Raw genomic sequence first — 26,388 nt, 5'->3', positions numbered from 1 at the left:
GCAGCGAATTGTTGTCTAGACGAAGTAAACTTTAATTTACGGGTGTCATATATATTTTTAGTAGTTGATGGGGTGCGCCTACCCATTTTAGTGAATATATGACAAATGAATATATAAGCGGTTGGGACCGCTTAAAATGCCTTACAGCAGGTGGTATATGGCACCGCGCTTAGTCTGCTCACACCGTTAGGTAAGCTCTATTTAGGATACTGGTCGCTAAACTGTTTTGAGGCTCAATAGCCATTTGTGGCACAGACATTTGGTCGTATGCTATAGGGCGACCGAATGGGGTGGTGGCAGGAGAAATGCCAAGCAAACGATACCTTGTGCTCTAAGGTAAAAGAACCTTGGTTGTTACAATCCATTGCTTTGACAAAAATTTTCATCAGACCGACTTTTACGTGTAATGGTAGATGATATGAATCTTTGGATTTACAAGAGCTTGACAAATAACACTCTTCTGCCTGGCTATGGATGCTTTCTCTTGGACCAATACTTTTTAATGCGGTATACCCTGTCATGTGTAATGTGGTATTTCCTGTCTCTACTATCCTACTTGCAAAGAAACAACAGTATTTAGAATAACCAAGCAGCAGTCTTAATAAAAGGACTAATCACCTTTAGGTCTCTGCATATGTATCAATAGTGAATATGTCACTTCTAGGTCTGAATGTCACCTGTGTACGGTTTGCTTGTGCCGGCTTGAATTTGGGTCATTTTAAATGCGGCATTTTGTGCTCGTCAATCTTGTAAAGTGTTATATCATGTTTGTCAGTGACTTGTGTCATGTAGTCTACGACCACTACAGTTATGCTTTAACATCCATACATAATCATTCTTATGTCTGTTTTTATGTAATGGAATGGACTAATGTTGTCATACAGCAACCATTAATTTTAGCGATCTAAAATAGGGTGATTTAAATCATTGAACCTGCATGATATAATCGTTTGAACAAATACCACCATAAGTAATAGACCTCCAAAACCACTGTAACCAAACACTACCATAGTAGGGTATTTATAAAAAATAAAATGAAGAAATCTCAATATGGTAATACAAACCCGTAATTCTATTCATCTCATGTTATGATTTGATTTAATATGCTTAACTATTTTTAAGAGAAACAGAAATTAGGAGTATTCTAACGATTTGTGAGGCGTAATACAGAAATGCATTTATTTTAGTCCGTAAATAAATTTCGCAATATCTCACAGAACCGCAACGTCTTAAAAATTCAAAGCAATTTTTATTACATTGTGTTGTTTTATTAGTGTAGAATATTTTTATAGATGTTGACACTAGAATTGTCTTATCAACGTCCAAATTTCGCATTGTTTGTTTACTTTACTAATGTAGCCTAAACATAAAAAAATACTATTATTTTATTCCGCAGTTTTAAACGAACCGGTGGGGGTACGTTATTAGTGGTCGATTGTGATAAAAAAAATTTGTCGAGTGGGGATAGTTAAGTTAAGTAGTGGGGGAAAATCGTTTACATTTAGATGGCTAGGTTATGTTACGTTAACATTAGTGTTTAACCGGCTCTAGTAGAGGTCTTGTTGAAATAGGCTGGTTTGAATTTATAAAACAAAATCTTAACGTATTGTTTTATAGGTTCATACTTAATTTTGTTGCTTATTTTATTATATATATATATATATTACATATATATAAATAATAGGCCAAAATTTTTGTACCGATTTCTGTTGAAAACATTTATTTAATTAATCTGTTTGTTACTTTGTATTATTATTTAATTATATTGCCTTTTTTATTTTTTATACAAAAGAATATGGAATCCGCTGCATCTGTTGAACAATCTGTTACTCCGTTAGGTTTGCAAAGACTTTGGGCCAAACGTATCAACGGTTCAGTTATTTTGGACGAATGTGATTTATCCGAACTACTATCAAACAACGAGGCTTTTCCTTCGGCACAACTAACACAGGTTTGTTTTATTTACAGTTAAGAAATTACAAATATTTAATTGTTTGTTCATGTATATCGTTTAAAAAATAATTTTTTAACGTTTATCGGAAGTACAGAGATGATAATCCATACGTAGGGTCGAATTGATTTTTATGATAAATCTAATTTGATAACTTTACATTAAATATTTTTAAATGGCAAATTCAAAACCTCTTGACTGTTTCTGAATTTTCACGCTGCAATAATTATGTTAGATCCATATATTACTTTCACACGTACAGAGTCTGTAACATTAATTACATCAAGGAGAAAATTGTCTGCGTATATTTTCCAAGTTGACCTAATTCAGATTTTAGATTTTCTTGGTTTTTCCTGCGTCAAAAAGTACAGTTCATAACCATATGAGTATTAGCAAACTAGTTTTATTTGAAATTTGTAAAATCGTTTTGTTTTCTTAAAAATTTTCTGTATTTGAGTTCTAGTAAAATTTTTACAGTCGCTTCTTAATTTATTTGATCGGTCATCGACGATGTGATCCGTGACTACGAATGGAGTATATTTAAATTAAGACATAATCATCGATGAATAGCGTCTGTTAAAAGAGCTATAAACGCCCAATAAAAAAAGTATTTAAATACATTGCTACTAAGGAATTTTCAAGATAATTATAGACCCGAAATTAAAAAAAAAAATCTGAAACTTTGCCTTTTTGTTTAAAATAGCATTTGAGTGAAAATATTTTATTATTATCAGAACAATACGGTTCATAAATGGATTGTAACTTATTCAGAAAATACGGCAAAAGGTATTTATTCGGGAAAAAACTTTGTTGATCTTTTTAATTATAAGTGACTTTTTGTCTGCAGATGTGCAGCTCTTTTAAAAATAATTACACGTTTTATTACTATTAACCGATATAAATTGCACATTATCGGTAGGAAATAAGTCTGTTGAGATAAATTTATTAGTAAATTATCGGTACCGATCGTTCAGAGTATCAGACAGAATACCGAAGGGCTTGTTGCTAATTCATTTGTTAATATACTTTATAAATCTACAGGTAAAATATTAAATAAACTTCAGCGTTAGTTAACTGTTCGGCATATCATTTAGTGTAATTATTGATAAATCCTGTAAAAAAATATAATAAAACAAAAAAATAGTGTCGTAATTGCAGCAAGTAGTACCGTATTACCGGTAAACTTCTTAGAAATAAAGGTTGACGTAATCTACCGTTTCGATTATCATATAGTTAAAAATAAACCGAAATTTAATATTTTTGTTCGTAGATTGATGTCTAAGGCTTGACGAATTTATAATATCAATTGACCGTGGATTAACTGCCGCTGTACAATACTCTTTATCGATTTGGAAATCGTATTTAAATAAAACTAAAAAAAAATAAAATTTTAAACGAAAGTCGTTAGATATAAATAAATGAATCGTTAATTCTCGGTACGTAATAAATACATTATAAAGACTACATCAGGAACGAGTAGATACGCTATTCCACAAACAAAAAAAGGAATTGCTCCAGTATTTGCCTAGTCGGTTTGAGGGAAACCGTGATAAAACCTTGATCGGAACATCACAAAGTACGCGATTAACTATTTAATAGGACTGGGTTCGCTGATCCCGGTCGGGCGTGGCATTTTTTATAAGTATCATCCCGTGCGCGAACTGTAAGATGATCTGGTGATATCGTATCGTCAAGTAAAAAATAAAGAAAAAAATACCGTCGATTATTTAAAATACTGACAAGACTAAATATAAAAGATAATTACTAAATAATACACAATTCGGAAAGCGTTAATGAAATATGTTTGACCGTATATTCAATTGCGCGTTGAAGAGTTTTCTTTTACTAAAAAAAATAATATTACTAAATCTATAGAGCAGTTTTCTTTACTATAAAAGAAATTTTTTTAAAATCGGATTTTAAATAAATTTGTAGGAATGCTTTTTTTAACTATTTCAATAAGTTATTAAAAATGGAAATTGAAAGCGTAACTTTCTCTTTAGCTAAAATGTCGGGTTTAGTTACACGATGCGGTTCTGTTGTCGGACTAGGTCGAGGTGGATGTTGTTATTCTTTAGAATTAATCGACTATTGTTTTTAGCAAGAATGGATATTCAATAATATGAAACGCAAGGATAGACCAACTTATCCTTTTCATATATATATATATATACACACACACACACACACACATACATATACAGTCAGAACCTGTACGCGATCTTTAAAAAGATCTTTACAATTTTTGTTATTTATTTAGGAACAGTTAATTTTAGGCGGAGAAATTTTGTTGTTAGTAGTATTACATGATAATCGGTTTGTAAACCATCTTGCGTAGGACAAAACTTAACGGAAATACCATTTCGTATCGAAACTGTGACGTAATGTTTCTTTAAAATTCATTCCAAATAGTTATTAATTGAAAAATATTCTTTTTTTCTTTGTGTATTCCGTTTATTGCCCCGGCTAGATATAAGTTAAACTTTTGACTCGACCTGAACTCTATCAAGAATTACGGTATTTAAAAAAAATTCAGAATGCTCTTCTGAAACCGACGCCTTATTTATTTTTTTCAATAAATAGGAAGTAAATTTTTAAGGTCGGTGTAGGTAGGATTACCTTCTACGTTTGTATAGGTCGAGGTAATTTTTATAGTAAACTTTTTAAAATTTGATTTAACAGCGGGTCGATTGATTTATTATTTATCGCGAAACTTGAATTTATAAAATTACATTAGAAAATTATCGCCTGTATTGCAATTACATATTGAGGTCTGTTAACCGGTTGTAAATTTTTTTTTACGATCGAATATCGTCAAATCGGTTTGAATATTCACTTATTTTAATAGAGCAAAACACATTAAAGAAAGATATCGGTGATTTAATTTTAAATAACCGATATAACAGTTATTTAAAATTAATTCCCAGTTTTATGTTCTTTTGACGATTAAAAAATAGTTTTCATGTAAATGTAAAGTTTTTACGTTTATAATTTTATTATCTAAGCGATAGAATTCTCCCGTTCTCCCGCTCCTGGTTTATTGTATCGTGTTTTCTCATCGCCTTCGTTTCGGTAACATTTAATTACCTTTCTTTTAATATTATTTATTTTCAAATGGAATTTTTTTCCCGGCTATAAAAACCGTAACTTTCGTCGTATTTTTGATTTCTTCTAGTAAAATGATTTTATGCCGGCAAATCTTATAAATTTTTTTTATTTTCTTTCTCCAGAGGAGATAAATTTTTCACGCAGGATTTGTAACGTCCGGATGGAGGCTGTTGTTACATTTATCAGGAATTTGGTCGTACGGTTGTGAAATTTGGATCCTTCGCATCGTTTGTATAGGCACGGCAAAAAAAAAAAAAAATCACGATTATGCGAACGTTATTGAGGGATCTCGAATCGCGTATAGTTTACAAAATTAGTTATAAGCAGAGGGCGTTTAATAAGGAAATAGGGGGAAGATGTAAGTACAAGTATAGGATACCTGCAGCATCAGCGACGACAAAACAGATGGCTTCAAGGACAGCAAGGCCAAGGAAAAGGCGTAGACCAATTTTTAAATTATTAAAAAGGGCAACGGTTACGGTATTGTATTTACTTTTGAAGTGTATATATGGTCGTGTTGTAGGTCTTTTGAGATTCTTTGAACAACGTCTACCTGAAGACCCGTTGTCGATTTTATCTTTCTTATTTCTATGTTATTTATATATATATTTTTTTTTGTAGGATAATACATTATGTTCTTGTCGAATTCAAATAATAGCAGCTTATCTGTGGAATTATTCCGTTTTACAGTAATGTAATTATCAAACAGAACGTTGTCGTCGACATGTCCAAAGGCCATCCGTAAAGTAAATAACAATTTGCCCTCGATAAGGTTTAAAAGAGATAATAATCGAACAAACTTCAGCAAAACGATGTTTTCTTTTTACGTTTATGTATTTAAATACTGCATTCGGATCGTAAAAATTATACGTCTTATCAGGAACTGTAGTCCTGCTGTTTCTCTGTTAACAAAAAAGCAAAATCCGGAAGGATCAAAGATAACCGACCGAAGCGGCAGTATACAGTAAATAAAACATCGTTAATAAAAAGTACAACGTTTACGGTCAAAAATAATTACTTTTCGAACCACGAATTACAAGGAAAGTATCAAATTTATATCGTTCCTTGAAATGTTGCGGGTCCGGCCATCGACAGTACGTATCCGAATATGAAAAAATCTTTCCTCCTCGTATCTTTAAATGTTACATCTTCCGCCTGCTTCTGTCTCGTCCGAATTCATCTACCTTTTCCGTTGTCGCCCTCACGATAAGCTCGCTTCTTTATTCCTCATACGCCGTCGATTTGCGCGCCTGAAACGTGTACTAGGTTTTTATATTACCCGACTTCTCTCTGATCTTTTCGTTTCTCCTCCTACGATCGCGTAAACGTTTAAAAAATGTTATCGCCGCTTCTTGTAGCTTACTTCTATCTACTGTTTATCATCGGTGTACGATGCCTATTATAAATTAGGTAGGTAGTGTATCTTACGTCGAAGCCGCTTGCACTTTAAAAGCGCTTCCTTATCGTGATCGTGCTTCAACCGCCTTCTGTATCCTCGCTCTTAATTCTTTTATTCTTTCTGTTTTACCCTCGTCGTTCCGAGATGTGTAATTAGGCCTTTTTTTACTTTTAAGGCCGCAAAGGACCACTTTAGTCAGAATAATTCGATTCTTTTTTGCCGATCTTTTGGCCTTTTAAGTTCTTAGCTTTTACTTTGTCCCGATATTTAGTCGTTCTTAATAATCTTACTTCTGAATAAACCCTTTTTGTATAATTAAAGGTTTTTAATTTAAAGTCTGTATTCGGATCTTTAACAAATTTTAATTTTTCGGATTTATTAAGTAAATCTTCGTAAGTCAAATTTAATTCTTGCTTCTTCTTTAATCCATAACGGCGGATTTTTTAAAGACCAAAATCGATCGATAATTCTCTTAGTAATCGTACCCTGCGGTAATCTTAACAAGTGTGCGCAGAAAGAAATTCGCTTCTTTTTCGTAGTATCGATTAAGGATTCCAAGTTTTCGTACAGAAATTTATTAGGCGATAATCTGTACTGATTTTCGTGTTTATATTTTTTGTTTATGCAGGTTCTAAGAATCCTGCGTTCAACTTTAAACAAAGGTTCAGTGCTATTTTTCTGATTTAATCTAAATAAAGTCTCGCTCGCGTAAGTATTTACCGGTTTAACCGCAGTTTTGCGATGTATAATTTTAGTGTTAATCGAGAGCGAGTTTTTGGTTACTTGTAGGACTTTAAATAATTTATTAAGTCTTTCGGTCCGATTTTGTTTTTCGTTACGATCACAAGTAATAATCTCTCCAAGATATTTAAATTTTTCTACAAGTTCTACATTGTTTCCATTAATATTCGCAGAATTAATAACTAAAGGATCTATAGCCATCATTTTAGTCTTTTCGTAAGAAATTTTAAGTCCGATTTTATTCGCAAGTTCTTCTATACTTGTTATTTGTATTCTGGCTTCTGCGATACTATTAGCTAATAAGCTAAGTCGTCGGTAAATCCTAGGCGATTTAAATTTAAGTTATCTCTTTTGTATCCTATGTGAATATTTTTTGGATTAATTTTAAACCGTTCGCGCATCAGAAATTGTAGCGCACAATTTAATAATAAAGGCGAAAGTCCGTCGCCTTGTCTCAGTCTGGATTTTATGTAAAAAGGTTCGGAAAATTCGCCACGAAACTTCACTTTAGATTTTGTATTTTTTTATGTTAAACCGATCATATTTACCAATTTAGGATCCAATCCGAGGCCGATATTAATAAGGCCCTTTATTAATATTTATATAATCAAATTAATAACTGTTTTACGCTTTAAAAATGTATTTTTCTCCTCGTACCGTTACCGGTTCGTGGCTTTCAACAGAACGCGACCTTTTATAACAAGGCATTAATTGTACATCGAAAGGAAGTTATTTTTTATTTTACGTCTACTTCCGTCTGTCGTAGGTTCCTTATTATAAATAGGGCTATTTTGTTTTATGTATGCGCATATAAGGTATAAATAATGTAATCGAACGAGGTCTTTTTGACCGCTTTACATATTCGCATGTAACATAATGACAGTAACATAATATTGACGAGGTATAGCTCGTTTACAAGCGCGAGTTCCAATTAAAAACCGGTTTTCAGATTTATATTGCTCTTATAACCGTTATCGATAAAGTTGATATTTATGAAAGGCGCTGAACAGAACCGGAAAGGAAAAATAAATTATTATAGACGCCACCGTATATTTTAATTTATCAAATTACAGTTATTCATAAATACGAATATAATTTATTAATAATGAAATCGTCTGTCGAATCTTTGTTTTTTAATCGTTTACCTATCAGAACGTTTGAGCGTGTTTGAAATATTTACTTAAAATTTGAGAACCGCTTGTCCGATCCGAATGATTCTTTTATCGGCGGTTTAATTTTTGATCGTAAGCGTAATTTTTCTCGATTACTTCATTACCGGAGGATCGATAAAGCTTAAAGGGAGCTCTTATTGTAGTTTACAGATATTTTTTTTACGTAGTCTAGGACTAGATATCTTCACGGTTCCTTTGAATTAAATTTAAAACGAAAAATTAATCGCGTGTAATTTAACTATCCGACCGGCGCGCCGATTTTTCAAGCCCTTTTTAACCGGATATGTGATCCCGTAGTGGGACTAGCCGAATAGTGGACATCGTTACTTTCAGAGGAAGAATATTTCCGATCGATGCTTTCGGTACATCGGATGATTTACACGTCTCGGTCATGTATAAGACCGCGATATAATATAGTATAAAACTATAGTACAGAGTGTTGAAAAGTGACGCAACCTTACGGGAAAACGAGTAATTTACAGAAGTTGTTGAAAGCGGCCTCCATTATGCGATTTACATAATTGAATGCGACGTTGCACGCTCTTAAATACATACGTGTTGCAACGTTTATTGAGGAATTGCAGCGACACATAGTTCGATTTCGTTCTGCAATTCGGGAACGGTATGAGGAAATGTTTTGTTAGCGGCATCCTTATGATACCCCAGAAGAAAAAGTAAGGAGGGGATAAATCGGTAAATCGAGTAGGCCAAACCCCTTCGAAATCACTCGTCCGTGAAAACACTGATCCGAGAAAGTCATAGTGTTGTCGGGCCGTAGCATCGTCCTACTGAAACCGCGTGTACTTCAGGCGGTCTGCAGGTATAGTGTTTGCAAATTGTTGCACCGTCTGCATGTAACGTTGACCTTTCACTTTGCCGTGAAACAATGACGTGTAGATTCGCCTACGCGACATCGCACACCGTACACCCGCTTTTTATTATTGTAGCCGATGTTCCGTACACTAAACGCGTGAATTCTGTGCGCTCGCGTATTCATCGAGGCGGAACCGCGCCTCGTCATATCGAAACCGATCATCGAGTTCTTCCCGGTCTCGTTACAGATGTCACGAACCGCTGACAAAAAGCTACACGTTTTCCAGCGTCTAGAGGTAACAACTCGTGAACGACACGAATTCTGTGCGTCTTTAAACGCTTGCGCGATGCCTTGCGAGTGCTACCGACGGAGAGACCGGACCTGCTGGATAGGCGTCTCACAGACTTCTTGGGACTAACAGAACGTGCGGCTTGCACGTCGATCAACTTTTCTGGTGTTAGCTCTTTCGGTCGACCGTTTTTGGCCGCATCTGCCGCATTCCCTGTCTCTTGTCACGGAGGACTTGTTTGGTGCCTCCACACCGTACTTTTCTGTGAAGACGTTTGGGTCCAGGTGTAACCGGCACATCTGATGTATCGGGAGACGCTGAGTATTCTCTTCTGCGTTGTGTAACCCGTTTTTTTTTTTTTCAATTAAATCTGCAATAAAAAAAGCAAACGTTCTTCCGTAAGGTCGCGTCACTTTTTAAACGCTCTGTGTAACGTCGAATGCGTCCTTTTCTGTTGTGAAATAATGCGTTGCTGAATATCTCTTGCAAAAGAAATCCACACTTATCGAACCGGAGAGCGTTACTATTTTTGCACCGTACTTGAACGATTCGAGATAAGATAGACGTAAATGGATTTAGGTAAATCGAGGTCGCTTCAGTCTGTTATTGTGCAGTTGATATCGCTTACACGTCGAATCGGTTTTGTGCAGCGTAAATAGCGATAAGGTTGCGGTGTTTCTTTTTAATCTTACATTCGATTTATTTAAAAAAAATTATGTTTAATTAAAAAAAGTATATTTCTAGACAGTGCGACCTTGATGATACTGTATTTGTACGTTGCATAGGAAAAAATTATTCGACTGCGATACGGCCTGCTCTCTTTATCAATCGTAACCTTGCGATCGACCGTATCGGTTACATACACGCATACATCGATTAGATTAATTACTCCGTATGAGAAGCAATTATGCAAATATATCGGTAAAAATTAATTTTCTTGTTTTAAACGATACGACAAAAAGATCAGTTCCTTTAAAAATAATCTATAAGTTTATCGTCGCGGTTAAATCGCTAAAATAATCATTTCATCCGAACATTTTTTTATATAATTAAAAAAGTTACGGAATTTCGCATATTGAAGATTTTAATTTTTTATGGCTGTTAATATTTAAACGGGGGAAAAGCCATCCGTAACATTATTAAATATTTGTTATACCTACGTATTTTCTCATATCAAGTATAATGTCGTCTCTTGGAGCCTTCTTCAAAACGTTAACTGGTTTTTAAAATAAAAGAAAGTGGTCGTACGATGTTCATATATGTGGATCGTGCACAGTTATATCCAAAAAATTAAATACGTTAACTTATGTTACACGAATGTGCATCTTTGCTAAAATCAACGGTCGCTTAAAAAATAACAATATCCGTCTTTACCGAACCGGACAACGGAACTGTACAACTCGACCCGATTCTTGGGCTTACGAGAAAGGCTCTTATTATGATTTTTTGCCGATAAATTACCGAACGTTTGAAAAATCTCTTCCCGCCGATCAATTTCAAATAAATTTTTTCTGTTTAGTTCCCGGGAATCACCGTCAGGTATTGCTTCAGAGGATGATATGTACGACCGCAAATGAAATGTAGTCTTGTACAGTCTCGGTTCGACCGTTCCTGAGACGTGCGGTTCATCGAAATCAGACCGCCAAAGAACACCGGTATTCACGATCTAGTATTTGAAACCGTATAAAAGTAACCGCCTTTACTAGGTCTTGAACGCTGGAACTCTCGACTTCCAAATCAGCCGATTTAGGAAGACGCGTTCATCACCAGACCGACCCAGTGGGTTGTAGTACTTTGGTGGTTGGTGGTCGAAACAGCCGCACGTTTCAGGAACGGTCGTCGTGAGTCTATCATTTGCGTGTCATGTATATCATCCTCGTCTCATTCGGGCCGTATTGTTGGGTAATCGAATAGATTGCAACGTACGCATTAGGAAAAAAAATACAGACATCCGAATTTTGAATTATTTTAAGTAACTTTTCCTTTTGCAATTTACGTTTTATATCGACGCGATCTATCTGATGAATTATTATGTTTACCGTCACGATTAAGATTTATTTTATTTACGGTGATGGTTAAATTTTCTAAGCGGCTACAACTGAAATCGGTACTTATTTCTAAATTTAACCTCAGATAAAGTAAGCGAATACAATTTAGATCGATTATTCTTAAGGAGGGTTAAATTATCCGTAAGCGGGTTATAAACGGGTCTGGAGACCGGAAAATCGTAAAAGTTTAAACGTCCGTCGCGTGAATTCAGCTTCTGTTATGTTAGCTGCGGCTCAGATTTACTCGAGTAACTCCTTACCGAAAAACAAGGAAATTAATGTAGGAGTTTTTTAAATGTTTCCCCCGAAATGGTACTACAGTTTTTTGTTTGAATGTTGGGGGAGGATTACCGCCATTTTTCAGGATAGCATCCCGTACCGGGCTTACTTAGGAAAGGTAGAAACGAATCTGTTTCCTCTTGCCTTATTCATCGACCCGAATATCGGATCGTATATGGATATACCGAGGTGAAGCGATGCCCCGTTAGAGACACCTTCATTCTGTTCTCAGAACGATATTACTACCGAAGAAAGGGACTGTGATCGGTATCCCTTAATATCGAGCGGTTTATACTTACACTCGCAGGCAAGAGCGGGACATATACGCGTACTGCAAAGCGTTAAATATAATACCGTATTTATTCGCTTAATTCACGCACCTCGATTTCTAAACGATATTTTTTTTAAATATTCCAAAATAAAATATTTTATCGAATAAAAATTATTTTCTCACCGATTATCGCATTTCAGTTTCATTATACACACCTGTTTGAAATCGTTTTCTCTCGTAAATCACGCACCTTCTTTTAGAAAAAAGAAAAAATGTCGATCAAAAAATTGCGTGAATCACGCGAATAAATACGATAAATATAATCCTTGATTTTGTGAGACGATATATGCGACGTTTGAGCGATCGAACGGGCGAATACAAACGTCATTTTTGTCTTTGTATCCTATTTTACGAGGATGTACGCAAGCGATCGTATAATATTTAAGCGGTTTTAGAAATTAAACGACGGGTTGATCGTATTAATTTTGCCGTAGCGGAGCCGTTATTCGCAGACGAGTGATGAATTATATATATTTCCGGTTATCTGGATGTGAAATAAACAAAACTTGCGGTATCGGGCTATACAACAACCCTAACTGATCCTAGCGCGGTATTATTCAGCATCCTCGATTAAAATCGTTACGTATTTTTTCGCTTTACGGGATCGGTCGGAACGATCGAGCCCGGTTACGCGGCTAGGCGTTCCGATAAATGCGGTCGTTTCCAGAACATATCGTCTTAGTACGGGCGTTATGTTTTGCGATCTTTTCTTGCGGAAGTCTATTTTAAGAGGCGATCCGCCCCCGCAAACGATTAAGAACTTAAAGGAAAAGTTCTTCACGAAGTTTTAGCTATCTATGCGGATGTTTCACGTCGTGCGATGAAAAATATGAAAATTCGACTCGAAAGATACGCAAATGGAAACCGGCCGCCTTCAAGATGCAAATATACCAAACTAAAAACTATATTCTTCACTTTATAATCGGCCGTAGTAATAACGGCTTTGGGATAATAGACTTTTGTTGATTTATCTTAGCCAAAAGAAACCGTAAAGCTTAACGGGCTGATTTGTATGTAAATCTTATTAAATTTGAGATGTTTATTGATATAACTCGACGGTAAAATCGATTAATTTGGTCTAACAAAAAAATACGTGTGTCGGTCTGTAAAGTGGTTTTCTCAAATGTTTTGCCGTACTTCTTGTTTGCAGTACGAATAGAATGACATCCGAGTTTTACAAAGATTTGAAGGATGAAGTCGGTTTAGATTTCACATTACATTTTAATCGAGTATCTTTTTATTTTGAGGAGGGGGTAGTAATATCTATCGATCCGCTTTACTAACAAGTATAGAAAATATATCTGTAAAGTTTATAACTGCATTCGGGTGTTAAAATAACACCCGGTTTTTTCATAGATAAGAGTTAAAATTTTTCGTTTGCTTATCGTCGGTTTTAAACGTTCGCAACTTTCTTTGCAAAAAAGGTTATCGATAATTACGTATGCATTATTTTCGGTTACGTACTAAATTTGTTACTTTGTTTATTATTTTAGACTTGCCGTTTATCGAAGTCCGATTATTATAAATTTACAACGTCGTATAAATGTTAATTTTAATTTCCTTGTTTCACGATTCACAGATGCTCCTGCTTCATCGGAAATCGAATTAAAAACGCGGTTTAAAATTATAAATATGTTTTTGTATATATGTTTACCGTCTCTCTCGCTTGCATACAGTAAAACGGACCGTTCGGCTGCTATTACAATCTCTCGGCAGATAATGAAAACGTTCAAATCCTAACCGCAATTTTTACACTAAATAGAAAGTGTATTTTTACCAAAACCGATGGCTAATTGATCTACAAATTTGACTGTGTTCGTTTATTAGATTTTCATCGCGGTTTTTTACTTTCGAGTGTAAGGATTTTAAATTTATCGCGATAGAGTTGTAATTCCAGACGCGTTTTCTATCCTTGAAAGTACGCGTTTGTTTTATGTACTTCAATCGTTTTTTTAAAATTTCTTTATAGACACCTGCTTTGTTATAACTCCTTCGGTATCGTAACGTTAATTTTTTTTTTGTCTTCAGTCATTTGACCGGTTTCATGCAGCTCCCCAAGATTCCCTATCTAGTGCTAGACGTTTCATTTCAGTATACCCTCTACATCCTACATCCCTAACAATTTGTTTTACATATTCCAAACGTGGCCTGCCTACACAGTTTTTTCCTTCTACCTGTCCTTCTAATATTAAAGCGACTATTCCAGGATGCCTTAGTATGTGGCCTATAAGTCTGTCTCTTCTTTTAACTATATTTTTCCAAACGCTTCTTTCTTCATCTATTTGCCGCAATACCTCTTCATTTGTCACTTTATCCACCCGTCTGATTTTTAACATTCTCCTATAGCACCGCATTTCAAAAGCTTCTAATCTTTTCTTCTCAGATACTCCGATCGTCCAAGTTTCACTTCCATATAAAGCGACACTCCAAACATACACTTTCAAAAATCTTTTCCTGACATTTAAATTAATTTTTGATGTAAACAAATTATATTTCTTACTGAAGGCTCGTTTAGCTTGTGCTATTCGGCATTTTATATCGCTCCTGCTTAATTATATTAATTAACGTTAATTATATTTATTATTTTATTATCGATAGTACATTCTCGGGGTTTTAAACTATTATCGATAGTACATTCTCGGGGTTTTCACTGTAGTCGATGTTTTTAACGTATTCTATATATATATATCTTGTTTTTCGGTTAGAGAGGTTAGTCCGTATTTAAATATTTTAAGCGAATTTATTACAGACGGCGAAGATTTCGGTATTGTGAATCGATACGTCTGATTAAATTAAGTTCATTCTGTAAGTTTCGCTCGAACAGGTTTTGCAGTTCGTGTGTGATCCACCGCACTCGTTATATCTCATTATTCGTTACCTTTGTTGTTAAAATTTACATTTTTCTCCTAGCGATAAATTTACGCGTTCATTATCTGTATTCATTTGCCCGTTTCCCGGTCAAGGCGTGGCGTAATTTACTGCTATTGTTATATTATGAATTTCATTATTCTTCTTATTAAAATGCGTTTATAGCGTATTTTAGGAAGTAATTTTTAAAAAAAATGCATTTCTGAAATAAACGATTAAATTTTTCTATAAGGCAAAAGGGTATCCTCTTTATCGGTGAACTAAACACTTAATAAAACTCGGTCGTAAGATAACTAACGTATTATAAACGGTCCCTAACGATGTATCTATATAATTTTTATCGTACATAATATAAAGTAAAATGCGTCGCTAAGAAAAATTTCGTCTCTTCGTCTAGGTGAAATGAAAGTTAAAAAATCTATATAAAATTTCATCGATAAAAGTTACGCCAAGATTTTTTTAAAGCTATTTAAAAATATGAAACTTTTTATTTACGATAATAAATGAAAAGATTCCTAGTTAAAAAATGCGTTTCCCGGAAAGGTATAAACCGTTAAAATTTAAATTACCTCTTCGTATGCGTACGAAAATCTTGAAAACTTCTAATAGCCGATACCGAAATAACATTCAGTCTGTTTCTTAAATTCGTGTTTTTAGTCGACGAACCTAAATATGCGACTGTAAAAAAATGATGGCGGTTTAAACGCAGTAGTAAAAAAAATCATTCGGATCGGCCCGGCGGATTTTTATCGTTACTATGACATTTGTAGTTAGATATATTATAAATATACGCGGACGTCTGATTCGTATATAAAAATAAAGAATTAATTCAGTCATCGACCGAATCGCTCGCATTCTTTGTATCGTTTATTTATTCAGCGATTCGCCTTATCTTCTTTGTACTTAACTCGTTTCTTCGAATGAATAATTTAAAAAGGAATAACTTTAAAAGTAGATAACGTCGGTTTCTTATCGCATCGCAAAAACGGAGGTGCATGTATATTTTTTCATTATCGTATTACGCAGTGTAAAACCGCTTCGTATTTATATTGTAATTTTATATCTGCGAAATTTTATACTGCCGCACCCGATTTATATTTGCGGTACTTCAATATTACCTCGGTTTTTACGTTTGCGTCTTTTATTGTTTTTAATATAGCGGGAATGGGTTAAAAAAACTACTCCTCAAAGTTTTGAAATTCCTTGAGGCCAAAAATTATATCTACCCCGAAGTTTTTAATAAGTGACCGATGACAAAAAATAGTTAGAAGCTGTAGAATTATTACGTTATCGTACAGCAGAGTAATTCTAGATAACCAAATTCTTTATTAAAACTATAAAATAATTAATTCGTACCCTCGGATACCGATGAAGCACACCGTTCTACCGGACAGGTTAAACGATGCGATGAGTAGTACAGTTCTCAACTGTTGAAACTGGAGGTTCTGGTTTCAGATAGAAAATAATTTTTTTTTCGTGTTTTGTCGCAGGTTTTTCGTACCGGTTAGGTTCTCATTTCGACATTGGATGTGCACGGACGCGATACGAAACGTCTATTGTAATACGTGTTACAGTCGTTATATAATTTAACGTTAACGTTTTCGTTTTCCCGGCCGCGTTTTATTACCGCTGCAGCAGCATTGTTTTAACGGAAAAGTGCAACGATCGATCTAAATTTTGGGCTTCCGTGGTTTTTGCGCAGATGTCGACGTTTCAAGACGGTATAATACAAAATCGAAACGGGTTAAGGGAAATTCCCGGAAGATCTGCGTGTGTTCCCCGAGATACACGCACTTAAAAGTAAGTGCGTGTATCGGCCTGCACTTAAATTAATATTTCCGGTTATATATCTACCTACGTATAGTCTACTTTTTTCGAGATACAATACTTCCCATCGCTCCATCAAATCTGCTGAAAACAGCAAGTTTTAAATATTAATTAGCGTTTGCATCGAACTAAAGTTCAATTTTCTATCGCCGCTATAAAAAAAAAATGTAAAAAAAAAATTATAACCGGCGAAAAGTGAAAACTATCCCCTTCCTTTTTATAATTTTGTCCAAAACGTAGCGGCATCTTTTCCCCGTATATAGAAAGTTTTAACCGTTTTCGAAGGATTTTTGTCGAGCCCGGTCCGGAAATATTAATGAAAATACTGTCCGATATGCGTGCTTATAACTTACGTAATCTACGGAAATTATGTGGATTTTTTTACGTTTTTTGGACGCAGGGGATCGTGAAACACGGACGTTCGCAAAAAAACGACATCGAAATAAGCTATAGCCGGGAAGTAAAAATATTGTACGATAAAAATTAACGGCAAAAATGCCCGTCTTATCGGCGATATTAAAAATCCGCCGAAACTTTCAAGCAGCACCGGCGTTTTTGTAAACCGCTACTGAATGCCCGCTTTTAGCCGGCCGGACTAACAACAAAGTTTCATAAATGTGTAAACTGAAACGGCTTCAAGCGAACAGGCGATGACGCCAAGTCTACCGATGACGTCATCCGGTACAGAATATCTTAATATTTAATCGCTCATTGCGTTATTAAAATTTACATTTTTTCTTAGCGATAAATCCACGCGTTCATTATCTGTAGTCTAAATTAATTTGTTCGTTTCCCGATAAAGGTGTGGCGTAATTTACAGGTATTGTTATTTAATAGATTTCATTATTTTTCATGTTAAAGTGCGTTTATAGCGTATTCTAGGTCGTAATTAAAAAAAAAATGCATTTCTGAAATAAACGATTAAATTTTTCTCGTACCCGTTCTATAAGCCTAAAGCTATCCTCTGTATCGGTGAACTAAAAACTATATTATGCGTTTGTAAGTTCAATATTACGATACGGCATCGTTCGGGTGGAACTTATGATTTGGATATCGATAAACTATTTACCGTCCGAAAAAGAATCGTAAAAACAATTTTAAATAAACCTAAATTATACCCTCCGGGTGCAAATGTTTTTAGAGACTTCGATGCGACGATTGTCAGACGGTTTTACTTTAAAGATTTATTTACATATAGGAACGGTTTCTATAACTTTAGAAATAACTCCCTGTGGAATTTTCAAATAGACACCGACCGAGCTTATTCAGGAGAGAAGCGATAAAACGTGGATCGAAGGAGTGGATAATCGAAAATTTTTTTTTGTCGAAACGAGTAACCTACCTTTAAACTCCGTACAGTCTAATTTTAATTACCCTATTTATCGATTATCATTAAATCGTAACTTTAATGTTATTCAGGTTAATAATATCCAACCCACCGGGTTGGTCTAGCGGTTAACGCGTCTTCCCAAATTAGCCGATTTGGAAGTCGAGAGTTACAGCGTTCAAGTCCTAGTAAAGCCGGTTATTTTTACACGGATTTGAACACTAGATCGTGGATACCGGTGTTCTTTGGCGGTTGGGTTTCGATTAACCACACATCTCAGGAACGGTCGAACTGAGAATGTACAAGACTACACTTCATTTACACTCGTACATATCATCCTCTGAAGAATTATCTAAACGGTAGTTACCGGAGGCTAAACAGGAAAAGAAAGGTTAATATCCGGGTTGATAACTATCGTTATTATTCTCCTTAATTTTTTACGGTACTTTGTGTAAGGTAGTTAGCGGCTTTCTGTCCGCCTTTTTTATAGCTATTAATCCAGAAACACTTACTTTTTTGTTATTATGGACGGCCGTTATTATTTAAGTTACTAATGTTCAATGTCGTATTGACCGTTATCTGTCCGCGTATCCGATACTTTCAATCGGTCGTAAATCTGATACTGTATTTGAATTTCACGCTTCAAGGCTTACGATATTAAGCGGTTGGAAATTTCTGCTGCGATGAATAAATAGTAAAACAAATTACGAGAAATATAATCAAACTAAACCGGTGAACAGGGGTTTTTTGTCCTGCCGGTCGCTGCCTATAAACAACGTAATTATGATATTTATAATTCGCTTTAGTTTTTGTATAAATACGAATATTTTTCCTGTCTTTCGTATGTTATTGTACTTATTATACTTGCATTAACGTTTTTTGTATTTAATAAATAAAAATATATTTAAACGGGACGTAATACAACTTAACTTGTGTAGAAGTAAACGGGTGTGCGTCGCTGAAAGAATGGAATAGTCGGAGGGAAGAATGTTCGAGAAAGATTGCGCGGGATATGTAGCTTGACACAGCCCGGTATAACTGTACAGTCAGCAGTCATTTTTTTGGCGTGTGGCAGGCTGTTTATACTAGACGCGCCACGTTGTCGTGTCGTGTCGGTTTCTGTTCTAAAAATAGAATATAATCTCCGTTTATATTCCACACGTACCATAGTACCATAACGCATATCGATATTTACATTCGGTAGCGGGGGGTGGTAAACGGAACGTCGTACGGTTATAAGAATAGGTTTTCTTTTTTATCTTAATAAAAAATGCGGTTTTGTTCTATAAAAGGTTTATCGATACGGTATACGGTTTTGTATCTTGACTTTTGAAATAAATGCTTTGACGCTTCTACCCTCGATCCTATCGGTAACGTTTTTGAAATTTACATGTCATCGGTTTTTTCTTCTCCTCCCTTTAATTTTGTTATTTAACTTTACCCTAATTTTTATTTCTAGAGAAATAGCCGCCTTAGGTTATTAATTTACATCGCTTATATTTACAACGATAAATAAAGTGCATTCCGTTAAAATACGATCGATTAAACACGCATAAGCTAAACGTTTTGTTTAATGCTATTTATTTATTATTATTATTAATTTTAAACGTAAACTGATGTTTATGTACGTATGATTCTGCTACTATTATGCGGTACAATACGGGCAGACGGGTGTTATTCTTTAACAGTAAATGTACTCTCGTACCTTCGTAACAAATGAATCTGACTTGGATAAACAGCGCTGGAATTTGTTTAGGTTTCATGGAGCCGGTCGAATTCGTACATCTGGAACGTAGCCCGATATATTTATTTATTTTTATTTTTTTGAGATGACGGGGATCGACCGCTTTGGACATTATGCCGTATAAGAATGGAAATTTGTAGCGTATGAAAAATCCCGTGCCCGACCGGGATTCATACCCGAGAACTTCGCGTGGATCCGCTCCGCCACAAAGATCGACATAACCTGCAATTAATGAATTAATAATTCTATTTAAATATGAGACGTAACTTTTATATCTCCGGTCTGTTGTTACTGTACGTTCAGACGATTCAAAATTACACGGCAGATAATTTTACAGCTAAAAATAAGAAAAAAATTCGTATAAACGACAAGTTTTGTTTCTGATTGAAGTTGAACTCGTAAAACTTTTCTTTAATTTTAATAGACGTATTTACATCAATTTTGTCAGAATTGAATTCTCTACATAGTCCGTTAGATCTTCTATTCGTTTATCGGTAAATTAACTAAGTTATTTTATTCGAAACCGAAAAAACTCTTTGTTGCTTTAATCTGTTTTTATTAAAACCTAAGCGAGATAGAGGTCTGATGGTAACGTTCTTATTCAATTTCTTAGATCAAAAACAATAAAGCGCCAAACTTACCCCTTGATTTGTACCCCGACAACTGTGATTTTAGTACGGTTTAATTTTATAGAGGGAACAGAAGCAGGGCTAAAAGTTTTGCGAGCCGAAACTCGCTAACGAACCTCTTTCTAACCTACGTTTATATGAACTTTTTTTATTATTTTTAGCTGTAGAATCATTTCCCGAGAGAGCCGTGCGATTTGGAATCTTTCTGTATACGCCCCAGGATTTCTAGTTAATTATATGTTAGATATGTAATTTTTAATCTTTTAAAGGTGATAATGCTTTCGTACTTGTGTACAGGTCGATGATGAGGATGTCGTTGTAAAAAGTAGAGCGTGCAGTCCGGCACCTGTCAGTCATCATAGCGATTCGTTCCAGATTTTTGAACAACATGTAAGTATTAAAGTCGGCAGTATTTTTATTATTATTATTTTTTAAATATGTATAAGTACAAACAAAAATTTCGCAGTTAAATTAGGGACAGAAGGTTCGAGGTGCTAATCTATTCGCGTTACCGGTTGATACGGCCATTTTAGTTAGGGGGACTAAATCGTAAATCAAAGAACTACAGAAATAAACGGCTAAAAAGTTAAAATCTCCTTCGAAAAACTAAAAGGTACGACTGATACTGAAGACGCATCGAAAAATCTAGAAATCAACGGTTAACAATATCGAGAAAAAATAACGTTATACGTATATCCAGGAGAATGGATCGGTTGAAACGCACTAGAAAAACGCGCGGTAGAATCCTTAACGTAGAAGATGGAAGTCGCATTCCGATCTCTTTGAAAGCTAAAATTAAACTTTACAACGGCAGTAAAACCGCGAGCCTTGTACGCAACGGAAACGTTTTTAAAACGATAATGAATAATCAGGAAAAAGAAGGAAAACAAAATCGTTACGAAAATATTACGTCCTAAATTCCAAAAAGACAAACCTAAACCGATTTTAACAAATATCTATCTATACGTTAAATCAAAAAGATTTTTAGTTACAAAGGAAAAAAGAATTAGCTTCTACCGTCGTCTATTCAGAACGAATAACGGAACAAAACTCTATTCAAAATAGAATCCCTCGGTTCTAGAATAAATAAAGAGCGAATGTTGAAACCGGTTTGAGATTTAGGAGAAGTAATTATCACAAAAGAAACCGTTAAAGGCAAAAACAAACGAAGAAAAATAAAAAAAAGGAGTCTGGCAGAAACCGAAGTCAAAACACCTAAACAGAACGAAAGAATGAAAATTTACAGGCAAAAAAAAAACAAAATAAGCCAGAACATATAATTCGGAATTACGTCAGGAAGGATTGAGGACGAGTGCGTTAATAAAACGCTAAACTTATCGTCATTATTAAGTATTTTTACGTCTACGCATATTGTCGTATAAAGTAAGATTAAGTGTCTTCTCTTAGAGCTCGCCTAAAATGTCAGATCGTTATCTGGCATCCATAAGTATGAAATATATTACCCTATCCTTTTGTTAATATTTCTGAATCTGCAACCTTTCCTAAAATCAATAGTCGCTTATTCTTAAAAATTTACATTAATCGAACCGGACGACGAAACTGTTTTCACATAACTCAACATAATACTTCGGATTACGAGAAATGACCTTATATTATGCTTCGGTTGCCTTTTTTAATAAATAAAAAAATGACGCGGTTTAAATAAGCTGACAACACAGGTTTTTTTTTTATTTAACCTCCGGGACCACCGTTGTGGGACCAAAACTGTGGTTGGTTGCTGATGTACGGCTTACAAGCACAACTTAATTTAAAATATTTATCCGTTTATTTAAATACAATATTTTTTTCGTTTATTTAATACAATGATTCTAGCTAAAGCGCGTGCAGTATTTAATTCGCACGGATGTGGCGATACTAGCGGCGACGGCTGGCATTAACTAAACCGGTGTAATTTTAGAACTTGCATAGAACAAATTTTACTTGTACGGTCGGCAGACGGGTGTAGCCGCGAGGCTCAACGCACCAGGTACCGAGTCGACCGGGCGATCAAACTCCATACCGAATTACATTTTTATACTTTAAATATTATTCGTTATCACCTGTGACGTCACAATATAGTAGTAGTTTAGATCATTTTTTGGGGTAGGGATGCGATTGTTATTTTTTAACCGTTAACAAATGCACCTAAGAAAAATATGACCTTCATTAGGTGAAATTTCGAAATGCTGAGCGAGGGTGACCTTGCTCTACCGCCTCACCTTTTTGACCTTTTAATTTGAAACAACGGCATCAATGCCCCGTATATAAAAGGAATCGGTCTACTAGTTCTGGAGATATAAGACGATTTAAAGGCCGACACCGAACATATATACGTATGTGCGAACATTACATCCGGAAAATTTCCATCCGCTTTTTGGGTTGCTTTGTTGTGAAAACGTCAAGATCCGGTGAAAACCGCATACGCCCAAATCGAATCGATCACAATTCTTTCCCTTCTAGAACTATTGCGCTGTCTAGACGGGAAACTAAAATCTTACCGAAAGTAAACATTCTCATTCTCTGCGTAATATATTTTTACGTTCCGATAAAAATAAAGATGTATTTCTTTTCACGATAACTAAGGAATCGTTTATTACGAAGGGATTAATTATTTTGGCGAATTTCTATCCCGATGTTTATGAAAGAGGGGTCGGGGGCGGACGATCGGTCTCATTCACCGCACCGAGCGGTTGAAAACAAGTTTGTTTCCTGAATAACGTTAAATCGGTGTGTTTTTTATGGCGGTCGAGTGTGTACATTCCTTTCTGGATCTCCGTATCAGCCGGATGACCCGCGAGGAACGATCTATAGCGGCCGGTTTTCTTCGCGCCCTTGCGGCGTGTAGATCTGCAGAGGGAGTTTAATCGAGGTACTCGATCGCGTAGGATTCCGGCCGGCAAGGGTTCCGGCTTAACCCACCGGGTTGGTTTAGCGGTTAACGCGTCTTCCCAAATCAGCCGATTTGGAAGTCGAGAGTTACAGCGTTCAAGTCCTAGTAAAGCCGGTTATTTTTACACGGATTTGAGTACTAGATCGTGGATACCGGTGTTCTTTGGCGGTCGGGTTTCGATTAACCGCACATCTCAGGAACGGTCGAACCGAGAATGTACAAGACTACACTTCATTTACACTCGTACATATCATCCTCTGAAGAATTATCTAAACGGTAGTTACCGGAGGCTAAACAGGAAAAAGAAAGAAAGGGTTCCGGCTTAGGCATCGGATCGGTCGGAGGTAGGCGTATCGGCATCGCGCCACGGCTATATCGGTATCGTTTGCGATTCGATTTGGTGCTCCCGCCGGAGGGGGTGGCGCGCTGCCGGGGTACGGTAATCGTGCGACCGGCGGCGCGGCTTCCCTCCGCCGGTGGCGGTCCTGGTCGTGACTCGGTAATGCCACGCGAGAAACCACGATGGCACCGGGTGGGGATGCGAGGTTTGTCCCCGGCTCCAGCGCGGACCGGAATGAGGTTGCGTTCCCCTTGTTAGGTGACCTAAATCGGTCGACTTATTTGGGTATAGGTCTGAATTTCTACGTCGCGTAAAACACAATTTTGATCGGTACAAGTGTAGCACCGATTTAACTTTAAACTCGTTTGTTTTCTGCGGCATTCACAGTCACGAACGGTCTTCCCAAATATGTACTAGGCGCGGGGTCCGCGGCTTCATTCGGTTAGTTTGAGGGAATCACGTTAGGCTGGATGTGAAGATATCCGTTTGAGATCGTGAAGGAGAAATTTAATTAGTATTTACCGTTGCAAATGTCTGCCGAGGCGTTTACATCGGTGGCATTCCGACCTAGGCCTAGCCGGTGACCGAGAGATGCAATCAGTTAGAGGGTCTAAAGACGACCTCCGGTAAAGCTCCCAGAGCTTGGAACGGAAGGGGTGGTGTGGCGACGATAACGTCACAAAGTGGTGGTGTCTTCCCCCTACGGGGACGGGATGTATTTTTAATGAAGTTAAAGATCGCGGTAAAAGAAGACCTACGGAGATCGTTCCTGTCCGGTCATCTCGATCTTGTATCGATTTCAAGCGCTAAATTAATACGTCAAAGAAATAGACCTAATTTTCCGCAGTTTAATTTCTGTTTAAAACCGGCGCGGTATCTGTTCAATTACGACTATTATCGAGTTGTTGTACTGTGTATATGTCGACGGATAATTTATATCGCGTTGTTAAGACTGCAATAAGTTTCACTCGCGATCGTATTTAAATGCCGTACTACTGCTATATGTGTTAAGGTTTTGATTAAATTAATTTGGAAATAAATGATTTCGTTTCGATTCTCTTTCCGACACGTCTTTATATATTTCTTTTTCGCTTTTCTTCTTCTTGTTCTGTTCGTTGCGGCTCAGTTTAGGTTTGATGAGGAAATTAAAAAGGAGTGAAAAAAAGAAATAAAAAATAACCGTTCCGTTATATATTTTACATTCATTTAACATTTAAATGGCTTCTTACTTCGATAGATTTATTTATTTTTTCATCTCTGTTTAATTTCGTTTTCTTCTGTACTACGCAGTATAAATCTAGTTGAATTCATCTTTTACTTAAAACACACTTATACGTATATGTAATCAAATCCTCAATTGCGATTGGTTGTTAAAAACTGCTTCTTTTTTGTCGTATACACGAGACATACACACTCGTATGTGTGTGTGTGCATTTGTTAGTTAAGGAGTATAAAAGAATCGATGTATTTTCTAATACACTCGCATTTCTATGGGTGTGTCAGCTTTTGTTTTTTTTTTTTTCATTTCAACTGTGTGTTTGTATATATATGAACTTCCAAAACTGTGCTCTGCCATCCACGTTAAGTGATTTCATTTATTTAACTGTGTGTGTGTGTGTGTGTGTGTGTATATATATATATATATATATATATATATATATATATATAAAACTTGCTCATTTGTTATATCTCTTCATTGTTGTTATATATATTTGATATTTGTTATAAATTAAAATATTATTACGAGAAATTATGTGTTAAACAAATACTCGAGTGAAAAATTTAAATTAGTAAATGGAAGTACTTAAAAATAGAGAGAAAAAAACGAATTATCATACTAGTTACATTTACGATAAATTTAATTAAGCTAGTTTGAAAGTGAAAATAAATTTAGTAATGCCATATCGTATTCTCAGACTACTTGTACGATTTAATCCCGTTAAATCTTATAAATTAATTAATTTTTTATTTATCTTTTTTTTTTTTGAACAATTTAAGATAAGTTAAAAGTATAGCCGTCCCGTCTTAGTAACGTGGATTTACGATCGATAAAAAACAAAATCGTCATGTAATATATTATATTAATAATAGAACGGTTCGGAAACTTCTCGGCCTGACACAAATACGGCGCAAGTATGACGGAATGCGCCGTATAAAGAATGTTTGTTAATCACCGTTCTATAGTCGTGCTGCGAAATTTCAGACGCGTGCGTGTAGTTGATTGTTCATGGCGATCGGGAAAAAGAAACAAGTTTTAACGTTTTCTGAAATACGGATAAAATTGAATTCGGAGCTGTTATAAATTACTTTGTTTTAGAACGTAAAACCCTGACGGACGCGCTTCAAAGGGTTCTTTCTCTCCGATTTTGACGGTAAAAAAGCGGGCTGCTGAAATTAAACGCGGTCGTACATGACCGATATTTGGTACGGCCAACATCCGCTGTGACCGATGAAATCGTTGCAAAAATCCACAGCGGCAATTAAACGATCGCCGACTGAAGGTACGCGAGCTTGCTGACATCACATACATCTCGATATACCGTGTGTCCGCTTCATTTCACCCGACGTTTTGGGTATGAAAAAGCTTTCGGCTTGACGGTTGCCGCGTTTGTTTAACAGCCGTCAAAAAAC

General features: G+C 35.7%; 1 protein-coding gene across 1 annotated transcript in view; it reads left to right on the top strand.

Moving 5' to 3' along the window:
- Positions 1–1,541: 1,541 nt before the first annotated feature.
- The window catches only part of LOC142333652 (uncharacterized), a 61,362-nt gene continuing 36,515 nt past the window's right edge, over positions 1,542–26,388 (top strand). The window contains exons 1-2 of the mRNA XM_075381033.1: positions 1,542–1,951; positions 20,825–20,917. Coding sequence (XP_075237148.1) covers positions 1,796–1,951; positions 20,825–20,917 — 249 coding nt within the window. The 5' untranslated portion in view covers positions 1,542–1,795. The remainder of the gene's footprint in view (positions 1,952–20,824; positions 20,918–26,388) is intronic.

The sequence above is a fragment of the Lycorma delicatula genome, chromosome 13 (assembly GCF_047948215.1).
Source record: "Lycorma delicatula isolate Av1 chromosome 13, ASM4794821v1, whole genome shotgun sequence".
In the NCBI taxonomy this organism is placed as follows: domain Eukaryota; kingdom Metazoa; phylum Arthropoda; class Insecta; order Hemiptera; family Fulgoridae; genus Lycorma; species Lycorma delicatula.
The sequence above is the reverse complement of the archived record's forward strand: the minus strand, read 5'-3'. Positions and strand labels throughout refer to the sequence as shown.